The sequence below is a fragment of the Macrobrachium rosenbergii genome, chromosome 50 (assembly GCF_040412425.1).
Source record: "Macrobrachium rosenbergii isolate ZJJX-2024 chromosome 50, ASM4041242v1, whole genome shotgun sequence".
Classification (NCBI taxonomy): Eukaryota; Metazoa; Arthropoda; class Malacostraca; order Decapoda; family Palaemonidae; genus Macrobrachium; species Macrobrachium rosenbergii.
Window position 1 is genome coordinate 20716746 of NC_089790.1, and position 15393 is coordinate 20732138.

Genomic DNA, 15393 nt, shown 5'->3' on the forward strand with positions numbered 1-15393 from the left:
TGGAAATACCCGAACGGGAAAACACAAGAAAATCACGTCAGAAGAAATTCGGGTCGGGAGGAGGCAGGAAGTGGAATTCGCTTCACTACACAGTCGGAGGAGACTGGTCGAAAATGACAGGCCCAGCATTTAAGCCCCGACCTGAATTCTGGGGGGAAAAGTCAATGTGAATTCACAGCTGGAATTCAACGGCGGGGGTTACATAGAAATTTCGATATACATCTCAAAAAGATATCTTTAAAAGGTATCTTTCAAAGCTAGTTTTCTCCGGGAATCATTTTCATTGTTGGGACGGGAAGGATTCCTGGAAAATATTCCTGGAAGGACTCCTGGAAAGGATTCCTGGAAAGGATTCCTGGAAGGATTCCTGGAAAGGATTCATGGAAATAATTCCTGGAAAGGATTCATGGAAATAATTCCTGGAAAGGATTCCTGTAAAGGATTTCTGGAAAGAATTCATCGAAATGATTCCTGGAAAATATTCCTGGAAAGGACTGGGAGATAAAGACGGGTTACTTATGCTTTTTCCCGGCCCTCGGTTTTATTATCTTAATATGTTTCTAAGGGGGAAGGATGGTCTCCAGAGACACGAATACGACTCTCTCTCTCTCTCTCTCTCTCTCTCTCTCTCTCTCTCTCTCTCTCTCTCTCTCTCTCTCTCTCTCTCTCTCTCAGCTCGTCCTACTTGAGTGTTTATTAAATTTACGGCATATATGTAATGTCTTATGATTTGCCTACGTAAAGATTTCGTAGCGAGCAAAAAATATCATAAGTTGTCGGACAAACATGTTCATTTATTGGAATATCATCATGATAGCATCCCCCCCCCCCCCGTTGATTTTTACTTTTGAGGGCATGCTTTTTTTTCGTTGACTTTTAAGGGCACGCTGACTTTAGTGATGCTGGTTCTGTAAGCTATAAAGCTGGTGTTTGTTCTAAAGGTCAGGGTTATTTTGCGCAATCAAAACCCACCTCACGCCCCAACTAGCGCAACTAGCGTATCTCCTAGTGTGGTTTCTTCATAAATATATCTCCTAGTTCGTAAAGATAAGATTCTTTTTGGAAAAGGTTTTATTAGGATGATAAGGCTATGAGGTCACTTTTAAAGACTGAACTGTTTTTGTCATTACGATTGGGTGACGTTTCTCTTAAAAGCGTAGTACTGTATAATCGGTAAATTAAATGCCTCAAATAACGAGATAACCTAATGAGACGATATTTACTTTTTTAAGTATATATTTCAGATGCCGGATAAATCTTGCAGCTGTAACCATACCATTTATTTAAAAGATATCTTTGGTTCCTTGTAGACACCTCTGAGGTTAGGATTATCGTCTTCAGTGGTCGTCATTGAAAAACGTTTGTTAACTGCGAACGTTTCTGGAGTGAAGCATTTATGGAGTAACATTACTGCGAACCTTTCTAGAATGAGACATTTATGGAGTCACATTATAGCGAACGTTTCTAGAGAGAAACATTTACGGAGTAACATTACAGCGAACGTTTCTGGAGTGAAACATTTGTTGAGTAATATTACTGTGAACGTTTCTGGAGTGAAACATTTATGGAGTAATATTACTGAGAACGTTTCTTCGGTGAAACATTTATGGAGTAATATTACTGACATCATTTCTTCGATGAAACATTTATGGAGTAATATTACTGAGAACGTTTCTTCGCTGAAACATTTGTGGAATAATATTAATGCAAACGTATCTAGAGTGAAACATTATTGGAGCAATATTACTGCGAACGTTTCTGGAGTGAAACATTTATGGAGTAATATTACTGAGAACGTTTCTTTGCTGAAAAATTATGAAGTAATATCACTGAGAACGTTTCTTCGGTGAAACACTACGGAGTAATATTACTGCGAACGTTTCTAGAGTGAAACAGTTTTGGAGTAATATTACTGAGAACGTTTCTTCGGTGAAACATTTATGGGTTAATATTACTGAGAACGTTTCTTTGGTGAAACATTTATGGAGTAATATTACTGAGAACGTTTCTTCGGTGAAACTTTTATGGAGTAATATTACTGAGAACGTTTCTGGAGTGAAACATTTATGGAGTAATATTATTGCGAAGGTTTCTAGAGTGAAACATTTATGGAGTAATATTACTGAGAACGTTTCTTGGGTGAAACATTTATGGATTAATAATCCTTTGAACGTTTCTGGAGTGAAACATTTATGGAATAAAATTAATGCGAACGTTTCCAGAGTGAAACATTTATGGAGTAATATTGCTGAGAATGTTTCTTGGGTGAAACATTTATGGATTAATAATCCTTTGAACGTTTCTGGAGTGAAACATTTATGGAGTAATATTAATGCGAACGTTTCTAGAGTGAAACATCTATGGAATAACATTACTGCAAACGGTCTCAGAGTGAAACAGTCATGGAGTAACATACGAACCAAACGGAACGAGCGCTATATCGGCCGGCGCAGTTCGCCAGAGATGGCATAAGGAATGGGATCCGAATTTCCTAAAGAGGAAGGCTTGATTGAACGAAAGTCAGGAGGACATTGCACAAGCAACTTCCGGTGCCCGAGGAAGGAGAGAGAGAGAGAGAGAGAGAGAGAGAGAGAGAGAGAGAGAGAGAGGGTAGGGAGGGGAGGGGTTATGGAGGGACTTCTCACTTCGCCTTCCTGCACTTGGTACAATGCGGAACAATGAAGAGTGTATTTAATGTATTTCTTGAGGGTTATTTAAGGGTCGTTTTAAATACAGGTAAAGGTATGGGTTACTCGCTTTATGCAAAACGCAATTCTTGCGTATTATATTAAATACATGTAAAAGGTACGGGTTAAATGTTGTAGGCGAAATGTAATTCTTCTGTGTTACACTATAGAATCACACTCGTGCATACTTACATACATACACACACACACACACACACACATATATATATATATATATATATATATATATATATATATATATATATATATATATATATATTATTTATTATACATATACATATGTATATTGGTTTGTCATGAATAATTATGAAGCCTCAGGAGGAAGGAGCTGAGAAGAGGCTGGATAGATGATGAGAAACAGGAATTGGAGAGGAAGGACCTGAATATTCAGGAAGCTCCTTATAGCACTTGCAAAGTATAGATGAATTGTGTGTTTGTGCGTGACGGGGTTTGATGCGGTGCTAATGAGCATAATACATAGGTGTATGAAGTGGTTTCATCCACGAATCAGCTGATATTGTTTGAAAGTGGCAGTGACTGTTGTGTTGTTTTTACAACGGAGCCACACTCTCCTAGGGGATATGATTTGAATAATATATATATATATATATATATATATATATATATATATATATATATATATATATATATAAGTATGTATGTATATATATAAAAATATGACGTAAATAACTGGTAGTACATTATCAAGTGTAACAATGAGAGTAAGTTACGGAATATTTAGTATGTCCGTGAATCTATTGTATAAGCATGATTTAGCTTCTGCTGATTATTGGAAACCAAGCGCTGAAACTGGATATTATAGTGGTTTTGAATTTTGCTGACAAGAAGATCGGTTGTTCCTAAGACGACTGACTTTTCAATATGCAGTTGCTGAACTTATTAAGGACAGGTGGACCAGACAGCAAATATAAAAATGCTTGCCCAAAAACAAGCATATACAGGGGCGGGGCTCATGTGTAAGTAGTAAGGTCAGTAAAGGACTGAGCGGTAGTGGTGTCGTCCTCTTTAAAGAGAGAGAGAGAGAGAGAGAGAGAGAGAGAGAGAGAGAGAGAGAGAGAGAGAGAGAGAGAGGTGGGAGCGGAGGAGACACAGCGCCACCATCAACCTACCGCCACGAGCTATACCATCGTTGTCGACAGCATCTGCTGCTATTGTTGCTTCGCACTTCTGATTAGTTGCTCTCGGGAATTAGCTGGCTTATTCGTCTTCTTCTTCTTCTTCTTCCCCAGCTCTCCCTTTCCGTCTCCGTCCCTTTTGTGAAGTAATGATTGCATTGCTTGTGCCCCGAAAAATAGAAAGGGGCCGGTTTTTTACGAGTTGTTTTAAGTCCTCGCTTTCTCGTTGTTTGCTTTTGCAAGCGGTTCAGTTGCCGTTGCATTTTCTTCTCGTGACCCGCGAACGGGAAAAACGGTTGGGTTTCGCCTTTTGTTTTCTTTTTTTTTTGGGCAACGGGGCTTATTTTATTAATTTAGGAGAATTATACGTTTATTATAAGGTGCATTCTTTGCTCAAAAGGCTCTTCCTCCTTTTGACTTGCATCATCTCGTAAAAGGAAAATTATTTTGATTTTAGACGGTCTGAAAATGTTTGTCCGTGAAAACACGAAACCTCGTTGTGTTTGATCGAGGAAATAGCTCTTGAATGTCAGAGAAACATGCCACGGATGATTGGCAGAATAACGATGGCGTCGTGACAGTTGAACCGTGTTCGTCTTTTAGATCGTTTCGAAGGACTTGAGAGATTTTCAAAAAAGAAACGAGAGAGCGACGGACTCTCTCGAATTGCTGGAAATTCCTTTGTACGTCTTAACCTTCAAGTAAATTAGCATTCTGTTGTTGCGGGTGCGCATTACGGTGCTGTTGCGTCATTTCCGTTACCTCACTTCCAGAAATTTGGTCACGGTTGCATGTAATGGGATTTGCTCTTTTTCAGTCTTCTAACTTGAATTCTTACCCCGATTTTATTTATTACCTACTGGTTCAGCTTCTCAAATGCTTCCGGGAGGTAAATTCCTGAGGTGTATGCTAGTATTGCACCAGCCCTGGTTTTCTTTGCCACACCCCTAGGTTAGATTAGGTTAGATTAGATTGAAGTAATGGAATAATTTGGGTGTGGGAAACATAATGAGGTTATTTTCATGAAAATTCTATGGTTAGGTTTTAAGATATGGCCTCCCTCTTTTTTCAGGGAAAGGTCTCAGTACTCTGTTACATCTGGGAAAATGATTCCGGGAGGTGGGTTTGTCTTTTGGGGGGCGGGGGCGGGGGCGCCGGTTAATCTGGTAAGTAACAAAGACCCTATAGTATAGTCTGCACTTGAACATCCAGGATATCCCATTGCTAACAGCAGTTTCATATATCTAGATTAAACTTAGCTTTGCTTTGCAGTGAACATTCAAACTCAGGAGATTACAAGCCAGTTGCGTCACTTCTTTAAAACTAGCTTAACAAAAGCCCATCGAAGCAATGAGATCGTCTGTTAGGATCAGTTCTAGTTTTGACTGTCGCTTTTGTAGTTTTCTGTAAAAAAACTATTGTGCCGGCTTTGTCTGTCCGTCCGCACTTTATTCTGTCCACACTTTTTCTGTCCGCCCTCAGATCTTAAAAACTACTGTGGCTAGAGAGCTGCAAATTGTTATGTTGATCATCCACCCTCCAATCATCAAACATACCAAATTGCAGCCCTCTAGCCTCAGTAGTTTTTTTCTTATTAAAGGTTAAAGTTAGCCATAATCGTGCATCTGGCAACGATATAGAATAGGCCACCACCGGGCCGTGGTTAAAGTTTCATCGGCCGCTGCTCATACAGCATTACACCGAGTCCACCGAAAGATAGATCTGTTTTGGGTGGCCTTGATTATAAGCTGTAGCGGCTGTGCAGAAAACTCAATTTCGCCGAAGAAACTTCGGCACATTTTTTTACTTGTTTTCTTAGCATCTTCGATCTAGACACTGAAATGGATTCTTTTAAATGATTGTGTTCCATGCCTTAGGTAGCAAGGCTGGTATAATGAGAACCTGCGATAACTACTCTCGTAAGTTATAATTTATGGTAACTGCATAATAAATAATTTTTCCTCTGTGATTCATCTGCTATTTGTTCCCTTGAGAAATCGTTCTTTGTTTTCAAAATTGATGCTGGACGGGGACCATGAACTTCTCCATTACAACACAGAAAGCCCTTGTAGCAGAAATCTTGTGGAAGACAGTTTGCAGAGATGGAAGTCCTGGTATAAGCTTGTTGAAGTCGAATAGTAATCTCTCCTGAAGGACGAGCTGCTTCAGACAGTGTTGAAATCACAGAACTCATTCTGGCTTTTTAGATTATAAACATAATAAAGGACAACACGTTGTTCAAAGACAAATTTTTAGATTATAAACATAACAACAAAGGACAACACGTTGTTAAAAGACATGTTTTTAGATTATAAATATAACAACAAAGGACAACACGACGTTAAAAGACACATTTTTAGGTTATAAACATAACAACAAAGGACAGCACGTTGTTAAAAGACATACAATAAACTTTACATGGCATCGGGGGTTATATGTTGACATTAGAATAATGATTGGAGGACGGTAGAAAATCGGTAGAAATGACCACCTCTAGATGCAGTCACGTGACCATACATATTCTCCGAGGACCTATCGGCCGAGAGGGAAACAAACATGAAAGATATTATGCTGATGTAGCAATGCTGGTTCGTGCAAAGAATAAAAAGGATGTTCAGTTCTGTCTTTACTGATGTTGTTCAATTCTGTCTTTACTCGGTAAAGGACCGAAGTAGGGTTGTTCCCTCTTGAGTAATATATTTTCTGTCAATTTTATCCTTCAGATGATGGCTGACATTACACAGAGAAATTATCATGTCATTCAGTACAAATAGCCAGTACATTTACGTGAAAGTAGTTCGGTAAAGATGTATGTTTAGTGAGGAGTTCATGTAAATAATTTCATTTTACCTCCACTTCTGGTAAACTTTTTATCTCAATTTTAATCCGTTTAAGAAACTATTTTATCTCATTTTTAACTTGTTTAAAAAACATTTTATTCTATCTTATTTTTAACCCGTTTAGGCCCTTACCCCTCCCCCCTCTTTTTTTTAAACATACGACGAAGTTAAGAAGTCCTTCAATGAAGTTCCGAACTCTAGCAAGCTGTTTTCAGAAGTCCTTGAGTAGGTCCCTGGACTCTTATAAGTCATAAACAACTGTCAAGTTGCTTGGTAAAAGAACTTGGACCTCTTTGTAAGCTTCCCCTTCCCCCCTTACACCCATACCTTTATCATAACATGTTATTAAAAATTATATACTCTCTCTCTCTCTCTCTCTCTCTCTCTCTCTCTCTCTCTCTCTCTCTCTCTCTCTCTCTCTCTCTCCGCATATGGAAACTAAGCAGAAATAGATAATTGTGATATTTTTTGCCCATTTTGTGAATTTTCATGCTAGTAGAGGTTAGCAATGGATCAATTTATAAACGTGAATGAATAGAAACGGCCTTTTTATTTGCAAATTGTCTCATTTCTTCTCGTACTCGAAGAATGAAACCAGAATTCCTTCTGATACGAGAACGTCTTCCCTTCAAATTCCGAAAATCACTGTCAAAATTTGAAATATTGTCCCCTTGGCTGAAGGCCCGAGAAAAACATTTCACTGATTCTTTTGATGGATTTTCCATATTGCCGTCGTGGAGGTCTTCCTTCCGTCCTCTCCCGTTTCATGACAGAAAGAGACAGGGTCGTAGTCTTGTTGTTGTTGCTGCGTCAGGAGAAACAGACACTCAAGGGCGAAGTTGGCAAGTCAGAGAGCTATATTGACCCAGACCAATTGCGGTAGCTTTATTATGCACCGTTAGGGAAGGACAAAGGACGCCAATTCAATTGCGGTAATTGCTTTTGACGTGACATTGTGAGGGCAATTAGAGGTGGGGAATGTCATTAGAGATTATTACTGAGTAGATTTGATTAGAAATAATGCTTGCGTTTGCCCCTCTTGTGAGATACATACACTGATGGGTCTTAATATGATACTGGCGTTGGTTTGAGCCTAGCCGCTTATAAAGAGCATGATCGAGAAGTTTCTAAGAGTGAACCAGTACTTTTGTGATTTATTATCAAACTGCCTAACGGGATTCTGTTGTTAATTAATATTTAATATTTAATTGTTAATGTTAGCCGTTGGAGTCATCTAGGTAACGGCCTAACAAACCTTCCAGTGTCGCTGGAGGAGGTTAGTTACAGGTGCTGATTAAGGACCTGAAAGCCTCTGGGTGCAAGTGTCAATTTCATGTGAAATATTAAACTTTTTAGAGTTTTAAGAAAACTGTTCAACAGTTCTCGACCGCTTCTTCATATCCACTGTGTCCCGCATACCTGCGCAGCGAATTAGATGCCTGGTTGTTAGTTGACTGGGGTGTGTCACAGCTATGGGAGGAGAGAAAATGATACAGAAATCTCGTCCTTAAAAGAATTGATAATAACCGCAAAGCTTGCTGTCTTTGGAGCCCTCCCCTTTAATGAGAAAGCGCTTTTGGTTATATATGTATATGCATATATATGTATATATATATATACATTTATTATATATCTCTACCTGTACATATATATATTTTTATGACTCACCAAGGGACTGAACCCCGGTCTATCGAGTGAGAGTCCGAATTACTAATGCCCTGGAACTCTCACTCTCACTGAAAGAGTGGCGAGTCAGAAATTTATTTCTGTGAAATACGTTCCCATGTGTTCATTTCCATATATATACAGTGTATATATATACACTGTATATATATATATATATATATATATATATATATATATATATATATATATATATATATATATATATATATATATATATATATATACACACACACACACACACACAAACTCACACACATACAATAACGCGTTTTCAGCAAAAACTGATTTCCACTCAAGCATTACAATTTGACGCAATTTACTCGCTTACTGCAAAAGCATTATGTCGTTCTCTGTTGGCATTAAATGTGAGTTATTTTCATAGTATCCCCCCAAAAAAGGAAAACATTTTGCGTATGAATAAAAGTTCTCTGGAAAATGCTCAGCTGTTAAAAATCTCCGAACATTTGTTTTCCAGTTCAACAACCCTCGCTAGTAAAAAGTATCCTAGCGTAAAAGTAGAGTAAAATGTAAAATGTCTGCTTTAAGGACAGACAGAGAGACAGACAGACAAACAGACAAACAGACAAACAAAATGAAATCCTTGATTTGGAAGGATGGGTATACTAGAGATGTGAAGAGGTTAGGTTTTGTGGTGTTCGTTCGTTTTGTAATTTTTTTTATGCTCACGTAACAAATTCTTTGACTGGAAAAAGGCAGTACATTAGGGCCCTGCCTTGAATGAAATGTATTTATGCTATATACATACGTATATATATATATATATATATATATATATATATATATATATATATATATATATATATATATATATATATATGTATGTACGTGTGTGTACTATATATATGTATGTATGTATGTATATATATATATATATATATATATATATATATATATATATATATATATATATATATATATATTCAACACGCAATCACGCACGTGTGGAACAGAAATAAATTTCTGACTCACATCAGGATCGAACCCAGGTTTTCAATTGAAAGACGGTACCGCTGCCAACCAAGCCACATCAGGATCGAACTCATTTGGCTTGGTTGGCAGTGGTATCGTCTTTCAATTGAAAACCTGGGTTCGATCCTGATGTGAGTCAGAAATTTATTTCTGTTCCACACGTGAATGTGTGTTGAATATTTCTATATATACAGTATATATGTATATATACACATTATACATATATACATATATATATGTATATATATAGTACACACATACATACATATATATATATATATATATATATATATATATATATATATATATATATATATATATATATATGTATATATATATATATATATATATATATATATAATATATACAAACGTGTGTGTGTATATGCGGTTTCCTGTGAGTAGTTTTTCCTTTAAATGTTCCTAAGTGATTATGGTCAAGTACATCAGATAATATGTCTGTATTAATTGCTTGATTTGTGCACAAATTCTAAGATATATTTTACGATGGGACTCAGGTAAGAAATATCCTAATCATAAGTTGATTATTTTGAAGGACTTCAGGAAATAAATGCCCTGACCCACTTGCGTCCTAATATAAGTTGATTATTTCGAAGTGTTTCAGGAAATAAATGTCCTGGCCGACTTGTGTCCTAATTCTAAGTTAGTTATTTCTCAGGATTCCAGGTAATAAATGTCCTGACTCACTTGTGTCCTAATTCTAAGTTAGTTATTTCTCAGGACTCCAGATAATAAATGTCCTGACTCACTTGTGTCCTAATTATAAGTTGATTATTTCTAAGGACTTTGGGCGGGAAATAAACATCCTAACCCACTTTTATGTACGAATCATAAATTAATTATTTGTCAGGACTCCAGATAATAAATGTCCCAACCCACTTCTGTCCCAGTCATATATTCGCAGGACTTCAGGAAATAAATGTCCAAACCCACTTGTGTCCCAATCATAAATTATTTCGAAGGACTTCAGGAAATAAATGCCCTGACCCACTTGTGTCCTAATTATAAGATGATTATTTCTGAGGACTCCAGGAAATAAATATCCTAACCACTTGTGTCCTAATCATAAGTTCGTTATTTCTCAAAACTCCAGACAATAAATATCCTAACCCACTTTCTCTCTCTCTCCCTCGACAGACCCAGTCGGAGGCGCGACTGAACCGCGTGATGGCGGGTTCCATGGGCCTGGCAGGTTCGGGCGGCGGGAACGGCGGCGGGCCCAAGATGGACGTCGTGTACGTGACGGAGAAGATCATCTCTCTGGCGTTCCCTCCGAACCTCGACGACGCCACTTATACCCTGCACCTGCGGGAGGTCGCCCACATGCTCTCGTCCAAGCACGGCGATAATTTCAAGGTCAGGATGGTTGTGAATTGTCTTTGTTTAGTTGTTGCTCTTGTTTTGATTGTTGTTTTGTTTTTGTTGAGTTTTTGTTGTTTTTTATGAATGTGTTTAGTTAGGACTGCTACAATTGATAGGCCTATAACTGCAAAGTATTCTTTTTTGTAAAGTTTAGATTTTTTTTTTACATTTTTAGCCATCATTTAATGATGACTGGGATTAATTGTTGTTTTGTTTGATTGTTGTAGGTAAGAGTACTACAGCCAACAGGCCTACAACACCTACGTATCATTATTATTCTTTGTAACTTCACTTTGTGAATTATTGTTGATTTTGTTTTGATTGTGTTTCGGTAGGACTGTTACAGTCAATAGGCCTTCCACAGCTACAAATTATTATTCTTTTCTGTAAATTCATTTAGTTTTTTGTATACATTTTTATCAGCGTTTAGTTTTAGGTATTACGATAAGAAATATCTTCTTTCGCCGCCTCGTTTTTGGTTTTCTATAAAAGCAAACTATTGTGCCGGCTTTGTCTGTTCATCCGCACTTTTTTTCTGTCCGCCCTCAGATCTTTAAAACTACTGCGGCTAGAGGGCTGCAAATTGATATGTTGATCATCCACCCTCCACTCATCAAACATACCAAATTGCAGCCCTCTAGCCTCAGTAGATTTTATTTTATTTAAGGTTAAAGTTAGCCACAATAGTGCATCTGGCACCGCTCTGGGTGCCAACAACACAGGCCACCACCGGGCCATTGTTTAAAGTTTCATGGGCCACGGCTTCAAGTTTCAGGGGCCGTGGCTGTACAGAGAACTCCATTGCGCCGAAGAAACTTCGGCGCATTTTTTACTTGTTTTCTGATTGGCTGTGAGACTGGTAACCTAATACCTTACAGTAGCCCAGAACCGGTAAAACAAAAACAAAAACAAAACAAAAAATGGTTTCAGCAATCAGACATTTTTATTCCTACAAAGATCCAACTTTGCTTGAGGAGAAAAAGAGAAAGAGAGAGAGAGAGAGAGAGAGAGAGAGAGAGAGATGCGGATGCTTAAGATGTATCCGTTTCCTGGGCCCAGGAGAAAGGAATACCCAAATATTTTCCAGTCTGGCCCCGTGCTCCGCCTTTTAGTTATTATCATAGGATTGGGATTTTTCCTGAGCTTTGCAGGACTCTTGTATTATAGGTAGTTCAGGGTCTGTTTTTCATTCTCCTGTTCATTATTATTATTATTATTATTATTATTATTATTATTATTATTATTATTATTCCGTTTACTGAAAATTTTTTTTATTATGCATTGTAAATTGTTTATATTTTTGCAAATTTACATGCATATTTATTGCATAATAGCGATTTTCTGTTGCATTTAAAAACATGTATAGTAATATATTTCAGTATAACTTTTTTGGTTATACTTAATATATTTCGCAGCTTCATGTTTCTGTAATGAGCGCTAATATCATCATCATTATCGTTATCATTATAATTAGTAGTAAAAAGAGATTGTGTAGACGAAATATGTTTTCATACCACAAGGATCTCCTGGAGACGATAGCACGAGCTGTCATTCATAGTTAAAGTACAGAACAACTTAATAACAAGTAAAAACGCGCTGAAGTTCTTCAGCGCAGTAGAGTTTTCTGTACAGCCGCTACAGCGTATAACCTAGGCCACCGAAAATAGATCTATCTTTCGGTGGTCCCGGTATAATGCTGTATGAGCCGCGGCCCACGAAACTTTAACCACGGCTCGGTGGTGGCCTATCCTGTATCATTACCAGAAGCACGATTATGGCAAACTTTAACCTTAAATGAAATAACAACTACTGAGGTTAGAGGACTGCAATATCTTATGTTTTATGATTGGAGGGTGGATGATCAACATACTAATTTGCATCCCTCTAGCCTCAATAGTGTTTAAGATCTGAGGGCGGACAGAAAATTGCTGACAGAATAAAGTGCGGACGGACAGACAAAGCCGGCACAATAGTTTTCTTTTACAGAAAACTAAAAATTAATAAAACAAAAAGAGAAAAAAAACTGCACCTTGAAATAAAAATTTTGAAGTCGTGACACACAAAGCAGAAGAGACGGAGAGAGAGACAGAGACAGAGAGAGAGAGATTTATGGAGAGTAATATTATATTACCATCCCGAGTCAATCTTTTCATTCGGAGTAAATTCATATTGGCAATATTGGAGGTTAATTCCATACAGGTGAACTCAATAAACCTGGCCTTGTGTCGAGTGCCCCGTAACGATGTGGACTGGAGACTGACGTCGATAACGTCGAATACAATCGGTGACGTCGAAGCGTTCCCCTTCTTGCATAAACTCTCTCTCTCCTTTGGAACTGTCGCGTTCGACTTCTGGGTAAGTGAAGCGAGTCCAGATTGAAAGATATATATATATATATATATATATATATATATATATATATATATATATATATATATATATATATATATATATATATATATGTATATGTATATATATATTAATCATCTTTATCTTTTGAAAAAGAGAGAATTGGTTTTTATTTATTTTGTCTTTCGAGTAAATTGAATTGAATTGAATATAGAATTTAAGCCAAAGGCCAATCACTGGGACCAATGAGGGCATTCAGCGCTAAAACGGAAATTGACAGTAAAAGTTGAAAAGGTGTAAAAGGAGGAAAACCTCGCAGTTGCACTATAAATCAATTGTTAGGAGAGGGTGGAAGATAAGATGGAAGAAAGCGAATATGAAAGGAGGTACAATAATAGGAACGAAAGGGGTCGCAGCTAGGGGCCGAAGGCACGCTGCAAAGAACCTTAAGTAATGCCTACAGTGCACTGCATGAGGTGCACTGATGGTACTACCCTCCCTACGGTTTTTTTTTTTTTTTTAGTAAAGATCATCCTATATACGAGTAGCAAGGAGATAGGATGTGATACGAGAGGCGATATTATATAGCTCCCTCCCTCCCTCCCTCGGGCTGCTCTTGTACCCAGAACGACGTTATTAGATTTATTTTGATAGTATTGGTCCTGGCATTGCATGGACAAATACATATGCCGACTGGGATTCGATGTATATTTCTTGATATGTAGGTGTACGAACCTAGTCCAGTGCATGGGTTGGTATTCCTTAAACACTTGAATATATCTGAAGCAGTCAGATGCGGTATATTTATATCTAGTAGCGCTGCAATCTTTAATTCGTTGTGTTTTAACGGGATGCTTAATTATTAACTCACTGCAGCCGTTTATTTCCTTTTGATAAATGCACGTCTTTCGTTTTCTACACTTGTCCTCCTTTCGATGTGTAGCAAATGCAGAAGCATTTATTTTCTTTTCCTATTCCCTTCCCCTTGGCCTTTCACGACGACCCTCTCTCTCTCTCTCTCTCTCTCTCTCTCTCTCTCTCTCTCTCTCTCTCTCTCTCTCCTCCTCCTCCTCCTCCTCCTCCTCCTCCTCCTCCTCCTCCTCCTCCTCCTCCTCCTCCTCCTCCTCCTCCTCCTCCTCCTCCTCCAGTTTCCAAATTCTCTGTTTAAAGTTTTGTTGCCAGATTTCTTTGGAACTCTGTTTGTCGGAATTTTCAAGAACTTTTAGTCGAGAGTTTTTTCCTCCCCTCACAAAAAGCTATTCGTCCTCTTACGGAATAACAATCCCTTTTTGATAGATTCGAAATAAAAAGAATAGAAAAAAACGCGGCATCGGAGGAAGAGCGTTTTCAGGGCCAAACCACTACACCTGAGACTTTCTACCTGGTTATTTTTCGAGGTTTATTTTTTTTGACACAAGTTTTTCCTTACAGCTTTCAGGGGCTTTTCTTCTGACCTTTCCCTTGTTAAAAAAAAAGATATGAAGAGTCAGCAAATCTTTGATGCCATAAAACCGAGTAGGATAAGAAATATGTTGTTTCGTTCAGTATCAGAATGTGTTGTGTCAAATGATTTTTTTTTCGCTGAATGATAAATCTCGTCGATTCCTCTCATAAAATTTGGCCCTTGAAAAGGAAGGTTTGCAGAGTCTAGTCTGGCAACCCTGCCAGTAACTTCTGTGCAAGTCAGTCCAGTGAATTTCTCCTAAATTTAGACTGGAATGCCACGCCCAATATTTTGGATAGAGAACCAAGCTTGTAGGGTTCAGGGTGGTGTTAATTGTGCGCCTCAAATGATTAGAAGTTGGACCTTGTTGTTTTAATTAAATCTCAGTTCTCAGTCTATGCTGACATCATAATGCAAAATGAATGTCCGTATTTCTTGTTCTGTCGCCGTCAGTCGTATTTACAAAGTCTATAGGTTTCTCTGCTTCCAGTTAGTTATAATATTGATATGAAAAACTGTAGATCCCAGTGTACCGGAGTGCCTGTATGAGAAAATGTGCACCAAGTAAATAGGTTTTAGTTTTGTTGTCTAACGTTTTAAAGGAACAATATTTAAAGGTCATTAAATGTTAATTGTTTACACTGGAATTTCAATCTGTGTAGCTTCATTGGCAATTGGACCATACACCTCTGCTGGCTGTAGCTGTGTCCAAAACCACAGGTTCTTGGCGCCAGGGATCAGGAGTCTGCTTAGATAACTGAATTCATTCAAAATGGGGGTTCTTCACTTGCTAAGCATTGTTGATTTATTAAAAATTCCTTAATGCCTATAACCTTGGGAGCTTTCTCACAGGTTTCA

At 37.8% G+C, this 15393-nt stretch overlaps 1 protein-coding gene across 1 annotated transcript in view; it reads left to right on the forward strand.

The window, feature by feature from the left end:
* Positions 1 to 15393, forward strand: part of by (blistery) — a 372062-nt gene that overhangs the window by 155608 nt on the left and 201061 nt on the right. Inside the window, 1 exon segment of the mRNA XM_067094246.1 lies at positions 10518 to 10736. Within this exon segment, the coding sequence (XP_066950347.1) occupies positions 10518 to 10736 (219 nt within the window).